The sequence below is a fragment of the Temnothorax nylanderi genome, unplaced genomic scaffold (assembly GCF_030848795.1).
Source record: "Temnothorax nylanderi isolate EJ_2023f unplaced genomic scaffold, tnyl_v1.0 TNYL_tig0033_pilon, whole genome shotgun sequence".
Taxonomy (NCBI): domain Eukaryota; kingdom Metazoa; phylum Arthropoda; class Insecta; order Hymenoptera; family Formicidae; genus Temnothorax; species Temnothorax nylanderi.
In genome coordinates, this window is record NW_027249095.1 from 316,787 (window position 1) to 336,588 (window position 19,802).

The following is a 19,802-nucleotide window of genomic DNA, read 5'->3' on the forward strand; positions in this document are numbered from 1 at the left end:
TTGTCTGGTTAAACAATAATGTTTATTGAATAATTTAACATTATTTATATATTTAGTAAGGAGTGCAAATTCATAGTTATAAAACTAGTTGAGAAATTTACGAAAAATCACTTGCCGCTATTAAAAAATAAATGATTACAATCTTCTCTTAAATATTATGTATAATTATACAATATGTCGTGACTGTTAAAAAAGAATCACGCTATATAAATATTAATTATCATAATTATTGGCAGCACCATTATGTGAATTATTAATGTTGAAACGGATGTTCAACGTTCAAATGTTCAAGGGGGTTCTTCAGAAATCTCTTATTTACAAGTGTATACATGATGATTTTTAATTATATATCAATAGTGTATTAGCATATCATTTATTATAAGTATATTATTTCATTTAAAATTATACTTTAAGATATCTATACTTATTATGATACGTCCTTTCAGACTTCACATAATAATAAACGAAAAAATAGTCAGTCATAGACATATACAGTGGCAATTTCGTTATCTATATAAAAGTATAATAAATGAAAAATAAATATATCATATGTCATTAATATGTATATATTATATAAAAGATTATTAAATTATAATATAATTTGTATTATATAATTACATATATTATAATTATATATATGTATATTGAATAATTGAAATAATTAAAATTATATTATATATTATATATATCAACATATAACTAAAAATCATCCTGTATATTAAGAACACAGATCTCTCCTATTATTACAATTATCTTAGCCGTCTATAATATTAACAAATTGTAGGTAATTTTCGATCTCATATACGCTCGCACTTTTTCGCCTATTATATTCAATAACGCGATTATCACTACAATTATCACTCGTATAAAATGAAAATTATACGAAAAAATATTTCTTTCAATCAAGTGAAAGAAGAGATTAAGATATATATTTTTGAATGAATATATGAAATGAGCCCGCAGTATAAAAAATAAAACAATGAAAATGATTTAAATAAATAAGTATAATAAAAATACAAAAGGGAATGGAATATTATTTAAACATGTGGTTAATTATGCGCCGCTCTTTTGCCATTCATATAACCGATCCATCGTTCCGCGGTCGTAATAAAAATAGGATCGTTGTCTATAGAATTGAGAAGAAGAAGTTGATTAATGTGAGTAGAATGATAATCCCACCTGGCTAAGTTAGGTGCTGTCTTTAATGTAAAATGACGTAGGTCGTACGTCGTACCTGAACCAGTATCGTATAACGTTAACATGTTCTTCAACGATATCATACCCTGATTAAAGAGTCTAGTCGCTTCCTCCGCGTCCTTACCCGTCGCTATGCTTTTCAGATCGTAGAGTCCGATAAGCGAATAAATAAAACCATTGAGAATAAAAGAAGGGGGGGTAGTGGGATATTCCTCGTACCAGACATATTTGCCTAGGAACAGCGCAGCCACCCCTCCTTTAGCGGATGTCAGTCTGAAAGGTCGCAAGCCTCTGATAGCGGCCTGTAAGTATTTCGCCTCGCCAGAATGATAATATGCCCGTGCTAGCACTGATATCGCGTGACCTTGGCCCATACTGGAATACCTGTAACCATATTTTTCTCTTGTAAAATCAGCTCCACACAAGTTAACTTTGTTCCATTCCATTCCGTTACATGTACAGGTAACCCTCGAATAACACGATCAATTGGTTCCATGTTATTGAAAATCGTGTTATTCGAGACTTTTACATACAATTTTGGAGATCGCGTTCCGTGCTATTGAAAACCGTGCAACTCAAGACTCCAGATCCATACAAAATTGGGCATTTGGTTCCAAGGGATTATAAAAAAAAAAAACTTTTAAAAAGTAGGGTTGTCACAATTTTTTACCGTGCAATTCATATACCGTGTTACTCGAGGGTCACCTGTATATATATGTGCCATAACGATACCATCCAGGTTCAAGTATAGCCATTCCAGGTGATACTTTTCTCCTGACAGGATTCGGCCAGCCACCAGAGGTGATGTTCTGATTAGCGACAAACCATCTTGCCGCATCATAAAATTGCTCCATATGCTCACTAGTCGATAATGTCATATTGTCAATCATACCGGAGCCGTATAAGGTAATTTTAACTACCTAAAACGTGCGTGATTTGTATTTTAAAATTATTTCAAAAAAATATTCTCCAAGATACTTATATGAAGTTGTCGTTTGAACGGCCGTTTACCTTTAATTTGGACCGGGGCAATTTCTTCCTACTTTTATCATTCAAATAAAGACCTTTTTGTAGGTCAACTACGAGATCTCTAGTAAGACGTCTCCATTGATGATTAGCTTGCCCGATTCCATAGTGTACATGATTGTTATAATTATACAGTACTATATTGTTGGTAACATAGTGAAGGTAGTACAGCTCTTTCTTCTCCCTCGACTGTAACGTAACCGTGATACTTCCATTGTCTTTAATATTAAGATCCCATTTCAATACAAAGTCTAATACGTGATCCAAGTTTAAGGAAATCCCCGACGTGCTCGTTTCCGGCGTAGCGAACTTTAGGACGTAACTATTAGCTTGCTTGTCGTACACTCTGTTCATAACCGATCCTTGAGGAACGTTCCAGTTCTGCTTAACTTTATCGGAATCCTCAATGATCTTCCTGTGTGGCTCGGGCTCGGTTAGGTTCTTACTGTAATGCGATAATCCAAATTGAGCAATTTGCGTGGGATAATAATATCCCTGGCTCTCCCATTGCGTCGATATCGGTACACCGTCGGTGCCGCTGATACATTTAACTCTATCCCTGACTTCGACGTTGTAATTTTCGAAGGTCATGAATACCCCTCGGGGGTCATACTTTCCCTTGGGATTTACAAACTTTGAATAACTATGCAGCCATTCGAATCTCTCCAGACCATCGTAGGTGGCTAGTTTTCCATAAATCTAAAATATTGTACATGAAAGTTACTGTAATACCTATGGCATAATATAATCTAACGACAGCATCGGCTCAACTGACCTCAAAATATTTATGGATAAATGAAAACGGTATGTATACTTCGTCGCCTTCCTTGCGACATCCTACGGAGTAATCGCCGTTTATATGACAATCTATCTCTTGGTATCCCGATTCTGTATTCAAACGATCCTGTATTGAAACATATGACGTATAAAAATATGCACTATCTCGGAGCTAATGTGGATTAACATGTTCAAATCTATTCGCTCTCGCTATTACATGACAATGTAGATATAAGTCATATAGTCTATCTTGCCTTATGTTGATACTTTGTCGTTTGGAACAATAGACTTCCACAATTGTTCCATGACACGAGTAAAAAGGTCAATGCCGCGACAACCAATACAAGCAGGGTTGTCTTGAAGTTCAATCGCATCATCATACAAAACCTATCGATAACAGATAAACGATCACACGCATAAATATTCTAATCGAATCATACATGACGACAGATGTGATATAGTTATCGATTAAAATCTAATGTAAAATTAACGCAGTAAACTTACGCGACACGGATGTCACGAGCGGTTCGTCATCTTACAATTTCATCTTTAAAGAGCCTTCAAGGTCCACGCCATCTCATCCTTCCTGGAGATTGTTTCTCCGGACACACGAATATCAATCAGCTGTCACCTACCGACGGTGAGACTTCAGATAAGATACAACAAACATCCTCTTGGATGCCTAATAAACTCGCGTCAAGCGTCGAGCTTTCGCCGTCAATTCGCCAAGTCTTTCGATAGCTAAGCCACCTGCCTGCAGCTGCACCTCCGAAGCGCAGCGTGTGATGCATGGAAACATGTCCTCGCGGCCGTCATCGCCGCACGGAGACCAAATTGCTGCAAAATTACATCAGTAGTTAGCTATTATTTTCTGCAGCTGTGGTGGGTGACTGAAATCGATTCCAAGTGCACATATAATAAATGAAAGAAAATCATTATATTCACATATGTATAAAGGATTTGTCCCTGCTAAATCTGACAATAATTAAGCCTCTCAGAGGGCAAGCTGATCGACTCCACAACAAAGAGCTGGGAAAATTGAAGAGATTGCGACCTAGTTGTGTGTCTCAGTATAGAAACAGGAAAATTTACAAACAGTAAAATCGACTGATCTGGCTTCTAAAAAAACAAACAGCCCGTACTTGTACGACCTTGACTAGATTAATCAGTGACTAATTGCTCGAGGAAAGAGTTCCAACTACGCAATTCGTTGCCTAATCTTATCACCCACTGTGTTAAAATTAATTCTATCCATATTGACAAAATAGTACAAGTATCGACGAGTTAATCGACAATTAAGTTGGTCGGAATTAGGGTCAAAGGCACCCCGAGACCTTCCGCGTTTCCGCGAAGCCTCGGGTCGTTGATCGGCGATTACCGGCGATCGGACGAAGTCGCTTCGTGCAGGTCCATGTGAGTCTTCCTAAGCTGTGCAAGCCGCGAGTCTCAACGCCCTCGTTCTGCCTCGCTCCGTCGAGGATCCCGTCAGCCCGTCCCTCCTGGGACAGTGCCCATTGACCAACGCAGCCCAACGGCGCCGCAGTTCGCGGTATCGCGGTTGCAACATATGATTGCGAGTTCCGGGGAGCAAGTGGCGTACTCTCGGGTGCCCTCGGTCGCTCCTCTCGGTGCGCGTGCGCCCCCTTCGACGGCTTCGGCACTGTGTTTGGCTTTGGCACGTGGACACGTGCATTTGTATTGGGTTGGGGAGTGATTCTCTCGTGGCGAGAGGTGGTGGTGCACGGATACATCGTCCGGGTGCGACAAAAAGAGAAGATTTACAGCCCGTCAACCATGAGTCGGAAAAAGTTCGACATTTTCGTGGGCGCGACGACCGGCGCCGTCAAAGGTAATCCCGCGGATCTTGTAGCTCCGTCCCGCGATATCGCGTGTCAATTTGTAGGTTATGTAATCCGCGAAATGTAAATTGTAGGAATAAAAGTCGGAGCGACGAAGAAGGAGACCAGAGTAAAGAATTTGCTGAACCTGTCGCTTATGACGAGGGACGACCGGGTGACCAGGATCGCATGGGGCGACGACGACGAAGGGGAGATTCTGGTTGCCTGCGGCAAGGCGGAGAGAAGGTGACGTTCTACATTTTTATAACGGCGTAGAAAGCTTCTTTTACTTCCACCGCGAGAACAGATATGATTTTGTATGATAAAAATAGCGTTTTGTACAATAAAATATGAGAGAAGCAAACGCTGGTTAAATGTAAACACAAAACTCGACTCATTGAGTCATCTCTTGACTCTCTCATTTAGCGATAAAATATGGTTTTTATGATAATATTATATGTTAAATTGTGATCTTCATATATTGAAACTAATAAAGTATGATTTTTAGAGGATAAATGATATAATTGCAATTGATGATAATTGCATCAATTTCTTACAGGGTAAAGATCTTTGACTCGGACAGCGGAATACTCACACATACGTTTTCTTGTAACATGGGCAGCGGATGCATCAACGGAATATCGCGATACAACGGGTAAAATGATCTTGACGCAAAACGAGCGCGTTCCACATGCTAATGCGCACCGATATTGCTTAATAAAGCGGTCTACGATTTTATCTCAGGCTTGTCTTGACATCGGTCGAATCCGGGATAGTGAGCCTGTGGTCATCCGCCACCGGAAAAGGACAGGAATTGGTGAACGCCGGAAAGAACTTGACCAGTATGTGCCACTCGCGTGTGCACAAGAACTTGATAGCGACCGGAGGTAATGAAAACAAAGTGAAATTGTACAACCTGGAGAAGCAAAAGCTGGTATTCCTTGAAAAGGATCTTCCGCACGACTGGTTGAATTTAAAAAGACCTGTTTGCACATCGGACCTGAGTTTCTTGCCAGGAACCCAACAGATAGTCTCAGTCAGTAGACACGGGCATGTAAGAATCATTTTTTCCTTTGTGAAATTAGTCTTACGCATTTTTTACAATCGTGAAAGTACAATCGTACTACTGATCCATGTATAAATGTCAAAGATACACTTGTTCGATCCACGCGCCCAAAGACGGCCTGTTGTGAAAATGATGGCGCCAGAAGACGCTTGGACCAGCTTAACTACCCTGCCCAAAGAAAAGTAAGACTAGTGCACGCGTATAAAGTTATTTGGATACTTTAAAACGTCATTTAAAATACTATAACTGTGATACATTTATGTACCATAATATCATTTCATTTCGTCGTATCTTTATTATGTTAAAGACATATTATAGTGGGCTCAACTATGGGTAGAATGAATCTCATCGATCTGAGAAAGGCAGGCACCGTATTAAACACGTACAAAGAATTCATCGGTGGTATAACCGGAATAAGTTGTAGTACGACCAATCCATACGTCGCGAGTACCAGTCTCGATAGATATTTGCGGATGCACAATATCGATACGAAAGAAGTTCTTAAAGGGGTAAGTCCTGACTTTTAGTTTTCCGAAATATCACGGCGTTTAAAGTAAATGTCTAATTCATTTTATCATTGCAGATTTATTTAACATCGAGATTAACGTGTCTAATAATGAGATCGGATACCACTATAGAAATAGGATATGAGGATGGCACGGAGGCTTAAAATATTTATTATGTTTTATGAATAAAATGTTTTATATGAATAAAAATATGTTAGACAATCTCTTAAGGACGTATAGTGTAAAAGTTTGCTGTAATTTTCTACTTTTCTTCAGTATTATCAATCCTGCAATTTATCATTTGAGACGCGTCATTTCTGCCTAGGTCATTTATTTTTCTTAACAAAGTTTTGTGATCTGAAAAAAAACTATGGTGTTAAGTATCTAAAAAATAGCACATAAAAAAGCACTTAATAAAAAAGTAGTGTTTCTATTAATCTATTTGTATTTTATTAATCTATTAATAAAACTCTATTAATATTAATGTTATACATGAAAAATTAATAAAATTTCTAAAAAATTAACAAAAATAATGTTTCGAAATATCTAACATTCTAACGTATTAAATGATGGATAGATGGTATTCATGAGCCCATCTTAAAAAAAAAAATGACTAAGATATGACGGAGAGAAATCTAGGCAATCATTAAATAAAACATTTCTATCACAGTATAATTTTTTTTACTCGACAAGCTGTTCTCTCGTTTTAAATATTGAAAAAGGGACAACAAAGGTGAAGGGGTAATAGGGGTAGTACGCTAACGGCGCTCTGTTATGACTACGCATAATGCATATGCATTTATATTATTTATTGTACAGTTTATTTATCATTAATACCGCATCTCGATAGAGCTTGTATTTTGGTTCTTGGATTCAGCGCGCACAGAATTCAATCGCTTATCTCCCCTCTCAACTCGTCTCTCTAATACTATGTAGAACGAAGAGAGAAGCATAAATACAATTCTTCGACAATCTCTACTGTGCTCTCAACAAGTAACAAGTTATGTCGAAGCCAAGTGCGCGGTACACGCTGCGGTATGTTACAGCGTAATCTTTAGTATCTTTAAGTAGAAGAGAGTGGAACGTGGCAACTCGCAATGATTGCAACGCATTTTGTACTAAAAAGAAAAGAAACAACGCGCTCGCGCGCCTACAGCACATTAAATAGTACTTTTCAGCTGTACAAAAATCTTCGTCCACACTCTACGCCTCCCGTTAATTAATACTAATGTTTAGCTTTGTCTTATCCCGACTGCGCTTACATCTCAGATAGTATATTTATATACGTGTATTCCAATGAACGTATCTAGGAATACATTTGCTACATTTACAGGCACTATTCCCTTCAAAATCGAGTAATTACCGTCACCTGCGTTTCTACATGAAAAGAAAAGAGTATCTGCGCGTCAAACGTTTCGAATTTATACTCTAACTGAAAGCCAATTTACGTAACTCTAAGTAAAACTTTTCTGGTTAATACTCATCCTCAACAACTTGATTACGTGGAATCGCTTTGAAAAAATATCTCGAGTCGTATTTTTGCAGGAATGTTTCGATCCATTAAGGAACTTCCTTTTTAGTGTAAAACGATGCTATACAAATTCTCTCAAAACTCCATCATATTATAATTTGCGTTATCTTTACAATATGACGCGAGTAATAATTGCAATTGGATTTATACAATAATACGCAGTTTCGCTTGCTATCTCTACACTCAGAGAACTCGACGTACTTGCCAATGAAAGTAAAATCAATGTCATACGTACCGTGGATAAAGCAATTAATCGCTCGAAGTATTTTTGTTCAATAAGTCATCAGTATTCTCTTGAGACGGTTCGCGATACAATTATAAAATCTTATTTCGGTATCAATGGATGCTATATCAGTCCGCGTATCGTCAGTAAGAATTATACAATGTATAGAATTAAGAATTTGGTCAGATATCACATTAAAACTCGAGTATTTTTATCCGATTTACCGAATAATCTTAATAATCGAGTATATCACTTCGATTCTTTCAATTTTAACTTGTTATTTACGGACACAAATGTAGAAGAATTTTGTGTGTGTCCCTCGTAAATATTCACGAAAAACTATAGTCGTATCGTAATAGAAAATTATTTTAGTGAATTACTTTAGTATGGGGAATACGATCCTGTCTTATTGTTTCAAGAGAGAGTTTTGTGAATGTTATGATCTTTTAGTATAAAAGCCAAAAAGGTTGCAGCTTTTTGTACAGAGCAGTCGCTTTACTCTTCGACATTTGCGTGACTCTGACGATACATTGAAAATGATATATCAAAAAGAGGACAGAAGAGAGGCAATCCTTCGGGTGTTACAGATATAATCCGAAATAATTTGTGCTTTAACAATACGTGTTAACAATATACAGGTTGATATACTCGATGATGTCATTTCTACATAAAACTTAAAAGCACCATGTCCATTCACGTATAGAGTGGTGTTAAAATGGATCTACTTATTATGCAAGATCAATAATTAAGATTAGGTATCTCTAATGCATCTTTCCGGTAGAAATAAAAGAAAAAAAAACGGTTTTCACAAATGAGTATGTAAGATCTCAAAGAGTCGTTTAATTAGATCGGTGACATATAATGCGTTAAAAAAAAAAAAAAAAACATGAAAGGTCTCACGCGTACGAGGACAGGCGTTCGGTTTTGTCGATCGCGGAATACTCGATAACTATTTTTTTTTAACCTCATATATCCTAATTATACACAAGATCAAAACGAATATCTACGTTCTCCATTTCACAAAGGGTGAATAACACAATTTGCACAAAGAATAATATAATCATGATTAAGTTGCGACTTCTTTACCTCCAAGACATTGTCGTACCTCTAAAACTCGGTTCTTTCGAAATTCATCCTTTCTTTCCCATTGCTCGATTGTAGAAGGGCGCGGAGAATCGCAATTCTGAGCAAATAATGGCGCAGCTACCTACGGTCCTTGGCGAAAAGCTCGAACGTCTAATGTGTAGCATGTCTGTGTAGCATTTGTACCATAAAAAATTAAGCTTAAGTGATTTTATACACTATACAGAGCATCGTGTTTGTTATATCATAACGTCGCGTTCAGCGAATTCCTCTGTTACGCTATCGCGCCACGTCTAACTTCTCCGATAAAAACGGGCATCTCGTATCTCCCCTGCCCTCCCTCTAACGTGGCGCGCGTGCCACCGATCAACTTGCGTACTCGCGAAGAGCCGCAAGCGATAACAACAAAGGATGTACAAATATGCAGTCGTTATTCGTTCGCCGCTGCGATTAAAAGCGACGTCAATTCAGTTCGAAGTTCTAATCCGTGCGTGGCGGCACGTGAAAACGGCGACGTCTCATTCCCCGCCCGAGACGCCCGAGACACAAATGTTTATCACGTCCCGCCACGTCGCCTCTTGAGTCTGATTCACTAGCGTCGACTGAGGTTCCGAGATGTCCGACGTTACTGGGCTTAGCGGTGGACTAGGTGTCGCCGGCGCTTCCTCGGACTGATTGCGATCCGTCGCCTCCGCGGCGTCCTGCTCGGTTTCGCCGTCGACGAGCGACGTTTCCGATTGCGCGGAGCTGGGAGCCTTCGACAGCAGAGAATCTTGTGCTCGCAACGATATAGAACTACCTTTATTGCTACTGCCATCCTCACCTAAAACCAACGAGCAGAGACATTAATACGACGGTCCACGAAAAAGATGTTTTTGCTCCAGAAATTGAAACGTGTGCCGTATTTTACTATACCAAGATTAAAGCATTTGATTTTACTATAAGAATAACGTTACACACTTTACAAAGAAAAATGTTACAAAAAAAAACCTATAAAGTTGCAACGTAAAAAGGTAGAAAATAAACTTCTTAATACGACGTATTTTAAAAGTTAATTGTAAGTGAACCGAAGGTAATTAGTTATCAATCAAGAATGTTAAAAAATGGTTTTACTTACCACAAGGCCTAAGAACGAGGTAGAAGAGCAGATCGGAGAGGGATATTATACCGATCACTTTATCATCATCGTCGATCACTACTAGCCTATGAACCTAAAAATATCCGAGACAAAAATATATCAATTCCACTTTCGTAGACAGGAAGATTATGCTCAATTTAGAGAAATGGCTCCCCCTACCTCCGCTCTGACAATCCTTTCCATTATAGTGAACAATGTCTCATCTAATTTGCAACTCTGAACGCCTTCGAACCATTCATTGCGGTGTTCATTTGCTTCGCGCAGTGAAACGTCTAGATTATTGTATGTTTTTTCCGCCGCCAAGTTCTGAAAAAGCAATATATTTAAACGTTAGCGCGCGTAACATACACTAACATCTCTTTGCGGGCAATTTGAAAAAAATGTGACTTACAATGACATCAAACTTCGAATAGATGTTCACTAACTTTCCCTCGGAGTCGACAATCGGCAATGCCGACACTCTCCTTTCGACGAATTTTTTCAGCGCTAAAATTATGCTAGTTTCCTCCGTAGCTGTTTCTATATTCTCAAAAGTGCCTATCCTCAACTCTCTCAGCGTTTTGTTGGTGAAAGATGGTTTCGGTAACTCGTGAATCTGTCAAATCGCAATTAGATTAAAATAGATTCGCGCCAGTGGACTGCCATTTATTCAGACACGCATACTCACATATAGGAAAAGAAACCTAAGTATTCGCTTATGCGTCAAGATATAAAGGACGTTTCCGGTATCGAGATCTATCACAGGCAATCGGTGGATTCTGTTTTGTATTAAGGTCCTGATAGCCTCGTACAGCGACGCATCCGGCCCGATGCTTACAAGAGGGTTGACTTGATCCTTCAGGACTTCTGGAAATCAATAATTTCTTGGATGTAATTCCTCGGTAAGTAACGATAAGACTCCTATTGTTACGTATCCGGTAGACGGGCTACAGTTTAATTATTCTATTCGCGCGCGGCAATAAGCCGCGAAGAAGAAAAAGAGGTACTTACTTCTCCACGTATCTAGTTCGTGCTCTTCTAACTCGTCCATTGTCACCAACGGACTGGTATAATACATCTGCAGTATCTTTATGAAATCCGTTATAGTCAGCATGCCAACAAACTGTTGCCGAGAACTGTCCCACAACGGCGCGGCCCTCACCCCTGAAATATATCTCGTTATTATCAAGCGCCGCTTCTCACACGGATGTCTTGTAATCGGGCGAAAACAAACTTACCATTATAGACGAGAGCGAAGAAGGCCTTTTTAACGAGTAGATGAGTGTCAAAGACGACCAGCTTGGCGCTGGTCGGTATTAGGTCGTAGCATTTGTGAAACTTGAAGAACTTGACGAAGATCTGCGACTCGTCCTCCTCTGAAAGCCCAAACAGTTCGCAGTAGAGAAGAGCTTTCTGATTTCGGCGAAGCATTATCGCGTGAAAATCTCGGCGGTGCGGCTGTTAAAACTTTGTACGCGATGAACTTCGTATCAAACGCACATAATTTATGTTATCCCGACGCTCGCATTACACGCGAATGTTTAATTAATAACCGACAAATTGTCCGTCACTAACAAGTTGAGAGTTTCACAGCGATTACGAGATATGAGCACATTTGAGGGAACAGCGTCGTCACTCGGTGGTTTTTCTCTTTCCACGATTTTTATAAAGTTAGAGAACCATCTAAAAGTCTTCCATATTTTTATAACAAAACCACTTTTGTCAGGTAATTTTCATTTGGAGCAAATGCCAATTCTGCTGAAATTCTTTTAATACGCATTTTCCTTTGATAATATAAATGTGGATTTCAATGACCTAATTTGGAGTTCGGGCGGGTTGACGATATTACATAACGCAGTAATGGAACTTGATTGAATGATCGATAAATTGCGATTAAGCTTGTACTCGGAAGCTCGTACATCCGGGGAGAAGCTATATCCGTGAAATATCGTCGATATACTCATACTTTAAAATGCACACAATAGATAAAGGACTACGATATTGTAAACAGATAAGAATCATATTGTTGCCTGGTTTCGCTAGAAACCATGAGTAACATCACAGGGAAAATGATGATGAAAAATTGCATCAGAAGAACAACAGAATTACAGCGATGTATCGCCTCCCATTAGCTACGTGACGTGATAAAAAAAAGGAGTTTTCAGTTTCCAAGAATTGAATTGTACGCAAAATGAAGATAAAATAAGCACGTTTAAATCTATATAATTAACAGGAATTAATAACTCGGTGTTTCAATTACCGAGAAGAGAATCGAGAGAAGAAGGAAACTATCGGGCTAGGGCGTAGTCCTTTTTTTATACGCCATCAAGGAAAGCATGTCGAGAAATTGTAAAATCTATATAATTAACATGAATTAATAACTCGGTGTTTCAATTACCGAGAAGAGAATCGAGAGAAGAAGGAAACTATCGAGTTAGGGCGTAGTTCTTTTTTTATACGTCATCAAGGGAACGGTGTCGAGAAAAACTGTGAACGAGATACGGGCGCGACAACAACGACAGGTTTCACACATTTACACAGCGGTCACTCGATTCTTTCGGGATTGCGCAGATGTTGGCGTCTGCGATCTGGCCGTTAGACAGACCAGGGAACACGACTACGCGGCACGACTGATCGGAGGCGAAGGAGAACGCGGCGGAGTCACGAAGCACAGCCGGCGGCTCGAGCGAGTTGAAAGTGCCCATCGGGTGTTTGCATGTGTTTATGCGTTGTTGCATGTATGTGCATCCGGTGCATGGAACAAATGCACCAACCGCTAGAAACCACGCGGCCTCTCTTTCCCGTAGCGCGGCGATTGCACAACGCGCGCGCATACGAAGGTGTGGAAAGATCGTATTGCCGAGTTGATCCGTCGGGAAATCATACTGCGCGTCTCCTGCTATACGTTCCGTCAAGTTCATCCCGCTCGCTTTCGTTATGAGAAACGCTCCGATAGAGTAGGACGCCCGTCACCAGCGAAGTCGATCGAATCCCTGACCTAGAACTGCGATACAATATTGACATTCGTTTCCGCGACTGGTGATCTTGACCGAACGATTCGGTTGATTTAAATTAACTTGAAAAAGTGGAATGCAAGAGCGACGTAACGCTCAATCGATTACGTTTCGTGAACATAATATTCCCGTCCCGGCGCTCTCGACAACTCGCCAACGATCGCGTTTTACGTCGCGGTCTACCTTTGGAGAGGATCCAAGCGAGCTCGTCCTCGAGGGGCGGATTCTCCACCTCGAATTCCTTGATGAGATCCTTCGAGTACACGGGATCGTCGTCCTGGCTCCACCAGGCCGCCGCGACCTGCCTTAAAGCGGCGCGAACACTTTCGGAATCCGAGTAGTAGTGCAAGGCCAGCATTATTTAACATCGCCGGTGTCGGAGCTTCCGATGATGGGTAACACCTGTCCCGCGCGAATCAACGAATCGCCCGGAATACTCGCGACTGACGCATCCTATTTTCCGGGGATTTCGGGACGTTTCCTCGACAGTGGCTCTTCATTCCGAAAGAAACGCGTACGCCGCTCAAGTTTACTCATGCTTCAGCCTCACAGGTGTAATCGTGACGTCAACCGACACGAAAGGAGCTCTGGGGCCTTTTCTTGATTTATCAATTAAATCGTCTCGCGACTCTCGGCGTACTTTTCACTGATCGTCTCCCATCACCGGAATCCCCCTCTCATGATCTCATCGAACGACGAATCTCCGGCCTCTTTGTCACTCTCTCCACGCAGATTTCCCGCGAATCGACAGCCTCGTCGCTGGCGAACACCACGACTGCCCAGTCGATCCATCGTCAACGGCTCGCACCGGCTGTCTCTCTTTCGCTCTCGCGCTGCTTTCTGCTTCCTCCTCGTCGTCGTCCGTCGTCAACCATCGTGCCAAGAATAACCGTCGCTGATGCGCCTTGCCAAAAGAGCGAAGCCAAGTTTCGCATCGCTTCTTTTCGTCAGGACGTTTGCTTTTTTTTCTAAAATAATCTAATTTCGCGACGTAAACAACACCTAAAGATGGTCTAATAACAATGCTCACTGTTCTTAGCTGCGTCAACTGAAACGAGCAATCTAGCTGATCACGTATTCCTTTCGTATCGAAACCTAACTCGTTATCGCTGGCCCTTTTCGAATTTTATTTCCCTTTCAGACCAGCACGTGCCTACACGTGCGCTCACGAACGAGACATTTAATCTTGAGATAGAGTCGAGGTTTCCAATCAAACGGGTTCGCGCGGATATATGTACGAATCGTGCCACGGACCCGTATAATCCGTAGTGTCGACAGAATTCGACGCCGAGAGAGTCCACCGCACGTAATAATAAACTTATCGAACCTAGCGGTCTGCCCCATGACCTAGACCTAGATAGGAGGAGCGTCCCAGTGCGACGTAGAATGCGAGCGCGCCGTACGACGAAGTGGAAGCTGTATCGCGAGTCCCTCCCTCCTCGCTCTTAACGCCAGCTGGCCTCCCGGGAGCTCATCGATCGCCACCATACACTAGGACACGTCGGAAGACCTAGTACCACGATTTCGAAGGGGAAAGCCATACGAGGCTCGGGAAACACGTGGAGAGTTTCCGCTCGCTCTACATCGCAACGTGGGTCGGCCTCTTTCATTAAAACGCAAACGCTCCCTATTCAACATTCGATCTTAATCGAGTTGTCAATGATGGCATTACATCCGATAGATGTGGACTTTACGATCGTGTATTATGATCCTTAATTAAACTCAAGAAGGGGAACGAGATGATAGGAAATACGCGCGCTCCGAAGACCTCGATAGTTTCTCCCGCAGCGAGAAATTGACTTCTTGAAATCCAGTAGAGTCTTTGATCGACGTTATATTTATAACAACGTCGAGCGTTTGATACTAAATCGATTCCTCCGATATAAGGAAATTTCTCTTCTTGGCACACAGACATCCACGGAGACACACATGGCAGTCTCTATTCACGTAATATTCAACCTTTCAAGATCAATATGATCTGAATTAACGTTTTAATTACTCGCGAATGCGAGGGCCTATAATTTAAGTCGTTTAAGAGCTTGCTTGTTCGGTTGATTAGCATTCAGGTTCGACTATTCGAGTGGATTTTCATCCGGTCGACTGGATCGGCTTACAAGTTGCGAGTAAAAGCGTTCTAATCTCGTCTCGAGGAATTTCCAAAAGATATTGATTACGAAAGAAATGAGTGTCGCAAAACAGAACTCACCAAGATCGGACAGTGAGACTTTCTCCAGGAAGGGATCCACTACCGGCAGCTGCAAATTAGAAAAAGAAATTAGTAAAGTTACATGCCGAATGCAGTCGTCGAGATCGTATCGCTATACAAATGACAACTATTTATATACGAAAAAAAGATCTGCTCGTTAAGCACCAAATTATATTGCCGCTAAAAGTCACAGTGGTTTCTCGAAGCCGATCTCTCTCTCTTCCTTAATCTCAAACAGAGCGTAAAAAAAACTCGCGTGCCGAAGCTAATATTTTTTTCATGTTCTTTTTGGGAAGCTCTTTTAGTCGCGGAGAAATCCATCATTCCTCTCGCTTCTTTCATCTCGCTTTTTCAGGATTTACGGAGCATTTACGGAGCACTTATGGAAGATTACGGAGGCTTAGAGAGATCTTGGGCTGCGAGAAGGAAAAGGAGAAGGAAATACCAGGGTCCGTTTCAGCAAGGACCTCGGGCTGAAGGTGTGCCGCCTCTTGATCCTCGTGTACCAGCTCGTGAGGACTCCGGAGCTCGTGGCCTGCGCCACGTCCGAGCTCTTGGCGATACTTCCGGTCGGCTCGCTCGTTTGACGTCGGAACAACATCTCGCGGGTCGATTAAAAAAACGGCTATTCTAAACGAATCCGTCCGCTCCTTGGGGACTCCTACGGGAGGGAATCTCTCCGTCTCGACGGAGACTCGCTGCGTACGGCGTTCAAAGTCTATTATCGATCACAGCTCGATCCACGTATCCCCAGATCCTCGACCTCGACCTCGACCTCGTCCTTGCCCTCGTCGTCGTCGCGCGTCCTTCCGGTCCGAGATCCCCGAGATCCGAGAGCGGCGCGAAACTCGACGACGATCGAGCCGCGACTCAACGTAGCTTGCGGCTGCTGGATCTCGCGTGCGCGCGACGGTGTTTACGTCGTCGCGACGACGAGCTAAGGCACGGCGTTAACACGTCCTCGCTTAACACCTCCGCCGGTGTTACCCGCGAGCGCGCTGTCCGGGATATTTTCGACGGTGGCATAACTCTTTCGCGCCGGCCGCGGCGGCGGCGGAGGCGGCGGCAACGGCTGCAGGATGGAGCGGGCGTGCCCGGCTAATTGCGCTGCAAGCCTGCCAAGAATTCGCGACTCTGTCAACAGACCGAGGCTCCCGATAGTGCGCGGCAAACGCGTCTGCCGTGCACACGACCGAGTCGGATGACGTAACGCAATTTAGCGTTAATAACACATTCCCACCGAGAGATCCGCGCTCTTTTTTCCCCACTTTTCGCGAGCGGATCGATCGAACCGATGTCTCCGTCGTCTTCCGCTGTCTCGGTCGACGAGGGAGACACTCGAGGGGGATTAATCTCGCGCGCGCTGCGATTTATTAAACGGGATATATCGCGCGCGCGCGCGCGCGTGTGAGAAGAGAGAAGATGAAAGAAATTTACGAGGATCTATCTACGTGTTGTTCGCGCAAGGACACTACCGGGTTTTAAATTGCCGGCAGGGTTGACAGCATCGCGCGGCCCACGCGATTTTATTAAACGCCACGCGAGTATCTCGAGGAAAAATGACGACGACGACGACGACGACGACGACGACGGCGACGGTGGCGGGGTGCGGATTCGTTGTGGATCACCGGCTCGAAAGAGAGAGAGAGCCCCGCTTTTTTTCCTCCCCGTGGTTGCAGGGTCGTCTTTTTCCAACTTTGCACGACCGGGCTTATTCGATCCGCGCCAAGAATAGTAGAACGATAGATAGCGCGACACACGTAACAAGCGTAATAAACAAACGTGCGATAAAGGAGGCGCCAAGCACCTCTCTCTTTCCCTCTCTCTTCACGCGAGCTATATTTATTACATCATCAATAAGATCTGGTGTTTGACCGAGCGAGCGGAGTTAATTCGTAGGAGAGAAAAAAGAGAAAGAAACGAAAATCGAAAAACGAAACCGCGTGTGAAATCAATTCGCATGCCTGAGCACGTATCACGGAACTTTTCGGAGTGGATTTGGAATCGCTTAGTTATCTCCTGGATTTCTGTTGTGTTTTCTAGAGAAAATGGAAACGCGTCCTGGTCGAATTTAAAAATACCGTCGAATTTTTAAAAAACGTCCGCGGTTCCCAGCGGAGATTTAGCCGAAAGTGACCAGCGGACCGCGCGGATTCAATTTTTTCCTCTCTTTTGCCCTTTTTCCTTCTCGTCGGTCACTCGAGATTAATTCAACGGCGCGGTCTCCGGCCTCGGCGAGCGAGGAACAACGAGAGAAACAGCCGGCGGGCTCTTCACCGACGTGGCTTGTTATCGTTATGGGCGTGTAACGGAATTTTTTTGCAATAACGAGCGTAGGCGCGCGCGCGCTCGACGACGAAGTTTCGATACACGCGGGACGTCCGCAAGGCCGCCGCGGGAGATAAAAAAGTACTCGCGTGCGTCACGCACGCACGCGAGATGGAAGAAGGAGGGGGGGGGGGGCCAACAACGAGCGCGACAACTCTCGATGCGGCAACTTGTTGACGCGGTTCGTCTTCTCGCGGGGGAGGCGAACCGGGGCGGAAACCGCGGCCGTCGCTCGCGAGTGGCGTCCGGATTCTTCCGCAAAACGCGGCGCGCAGCGGTTTGAGCACGCGATTTATGTAAATCCGGACGTCCACGCGAGAATTCCGCGAGAATTCGTGCGTCGTCGCGACTCCCGCGCGCGATCGCCAAGAAACGACGAAAAGAAGCCAAGAAATTCGGATGTTTACGAGATCCTCGACGCGGATTATCGAAACCTCTCCGTCCACCGTGCACGATCCGCGAGATACGCTCGCTAAATATTATTTCGGTATAAAGCGGCCTCTCCCTCCCGCGTCGATAAAGATTACGCGCGCCGAGCCCAAGACGCAAGATTCGTTATCTGAAACGCAGGCCGAACGATAGGGATCGCCGCGTGTATACATTTAAAACGCGTTTGCTCGCCAGATGTGGGCGAAGGGTCGAATTACTTGAGATTTAGGAGGCGAATGCGGGCGTCAATCATCTCCGCGCGCGCGAGGACAAGCTCTCCGTTTGTTTCTCGCGCGTTGGGAGGCGGCGTCCAATTATTCGGGACTCCGTTCGACCAGGTTCGCGGGTAAACGGGGGGGCCGCGGCGTCTAAATATAGTTCCGAATCGCAATTGTTTGCAAACAGTCCGACCCCGCGCCGGCTATCCGTGGACCGCGGGATACCGCGATTACTCTCTCTTCGCGCACCGGACGGATCTCGACGCCTCTCATCGTTAAATATACACGCGCGCACGTCGATCAAGGGCGCGAAGAGACGCGACGGAGTCGCGTCCCGCGATAATTATGACGCAATAAAAACTCCGTGTTCCGCGTACGACACGGAAAACCAGTTTTTCCCACTCCTCGCGGCGCGGATGAGAGTCGAGAGACTCCGGGACGAAGCGTCGAAAAGCCAGCGACCACGCCGGTTTATCTCGACTATTTTGACAATCACGCCGCCCTGCCGTCGCACCCGCCTGGCCGTGAAAGTGGGTGCGAGGGTGCGGGTCAGGGTCAGCGCGAAGGGACGTCCCGTTCCGAAACGGAGCGCGGCGCGTCCGCGCTAATCACTGCGCTCCGCGCGCGCACACGTTATTTTTCTAGCAACAAGTGTTCGCGCCGTTGCTCGTCGACCCGAGGGGATCCGCCGGAGATCAAACTACGTCGTTGCTTCGCCCCGAAAAGTCCCTCCCGCCCGAAATCCCGAGAGCGACGGTCCGCAACGTGGATACTGACCCGTGGACACCGGCGGTCGCGCGGAACTCGCCGCGCACCGAACTCGTCGCGCGGAGAATTTGTCGAAATGTTGCGTTTCCCGACCGAGGCACGCGACGACAGACACACGTTCACGCCCGCTCGGAGATAACAATTAATCGGTCGCACCCCAGAAACGCGCGCGTTAATCGAGCGCTATCGGCGCCGCCGGCGCCGCGAGAGAACCGACCGATTTCCTCGGACACGCACTCTCCCGTCCTCTCTCTCTTTCTCTCTCTCCTTCCCTCCCTCTCCCGCCCGCGAGAGAGAGAGAGAGAGAAAGAGGGAACTCTCGGAAAAATTTCACCGAGACGGAAGAGCTATCGGCGCCGAAGTGACGGGCGCGAAATTGGACCGACTAGACTCCCCGACGACGGACGTGGTTGACGTTCGTCGTCCTTGATAACGGTAACCGGTGAAGCCGATCGCGCGATCCCGTCCGGTCGGA

General features: G+C 44.0%; 3 protein-coding genes across 6 annotated transcripts in view; 1 reads left to right on the plus strand and 2 right to left on the minus strand.

The window, feature by feature from the left end:
- Hsepi (D-glucuronyl C5-epimerase) lies at positions 1–4,568 on the minus strand. Of its 3 annotated transcripts, XM_071702995.1 has the most exons (8): positions 4,379–4,568; positions 3,755–3,837; positions 3,505–3,631; positions 3,255–3,387; positions 2,999–3,127; positions 2,209–2,922; positions 1,903–2,117; positions 1–1,581 (listed from the first exon to the last, which is right to left on the minus strand). In XM_071702995.1, exons 4-8 carry the CDS (start codon positions 3,378–3,380, stop codon positions 1,050–1,052), a joined length of 1,716 nt encoding a protein of 571 aa, XP_071559096.1. In that variant the 5' UTR covers positions 3,381–3,387; positions 3,505–3,631; positions 3,755–3,837; positions 4,379–4,568; the 3' UTR covers positions 1–1,049. The 3 variants fall into 3 exon arrangements, with proteins under 3 accessions (XP_071559096.1, XP_071559095.1, XP_071559097.1); XM_071702994.1 differs by having other exon boundaries at positions 3,505–3,837; XM_071702996.1 differs by having other exon boundaries at positions 1,930–2,117; positions 3,505–3,837; positions 4,379–4,566.
- An 89-nt stretch (positions 4,569–4,657) lies between these two features.
- On the plus strand, positions 4,658–6,643 carry L(2)k09848 (lethal (2) k09848). The gene is made up of 7 exons (XM_071703004.1): positions 4,658–4,849; positions 4,934–5,084; positions 5,398–5,493; positions 5,583–5,892; positions 5,989–6,086; positions 6,212–6,413; positions 6,488–6,643. Exons 1-7 carry the CDS (start codon positions 4,795–4,797, stop codon positions 6,572–6,574), a joined length of 999 nt encoding a protein of 332 aa, XP_071559105.1. The 5' UTR covers positions 4,658–4,794; the 3' UTR covers positions 6,575–6,643.
- Positions 6,644–7,204: 561 nt separating this feature from the next.
- The window catches only part of Snf4agamma (SNF4/AMP-activated protein kinase gamma subunit), a 47,789-nt gene continuing 35,191 nt past the window's right edge, over positions 7,205–19,802 (minus strand). For both annotated transcript variants that reach the window (XM_071702993.1, XM_071702992.1), the window contains exons 9-16: positions 15,585–15,633; positions 11,603–11,740; positions 11,376–11,528; positions 11,053–11,231; positions 10,777–10,980; positions 10,545–10,691; positions 10,365–10,458; positions 7,205–10,070 (exon numbers count right to left, since the gene is read on the minus strand). In XM_071702993.1, coding sequence (XP_071559094.1) covers positions 9,766–10,070; positions 10,365–10,458; positions 10,545–10,691; positions 10,777–10,980; positions 11,053–11,231; positions 11,376–11,528; positions 11,603–11,740; positions 15,585–15,633 — 1,269 coding nt within the window. In that variant the 3' untranslated portion in view covers positions 7,205–9,765. The remainder of the gene's footprint in view (positions 10,071–10,364; positions 10,459–10,544; positions 10,692–10,776; positions 10,981–11,052; positions 11,232–11,375; positions 11,529–11,602; positions 11,741–15,584; positions 15,634–19,802) is intronic.

Coding starts and splice junctions, on each gene's coding strand:
- Hsepi (XM_071702995.1), bottom strand. CDS start 3,380: ATGATGATGCGATTGAACTTCAAGACAACCCTGCTTGTATTGGTTGTC. Junction 3,128..3,254: donor CGACAAAGTATCAACATAAG/GCAAGATAGACT, acceptor GTTTCAATACAG/GATCGTTTGAATACAGAATC. Junction 2,923..2,998: donor TTATCCATAAATATTTTGAG/GTCAGTTGAGCC, acceptor ACAATATTTTAG/ATTTATGGAAAACTAGCCAC.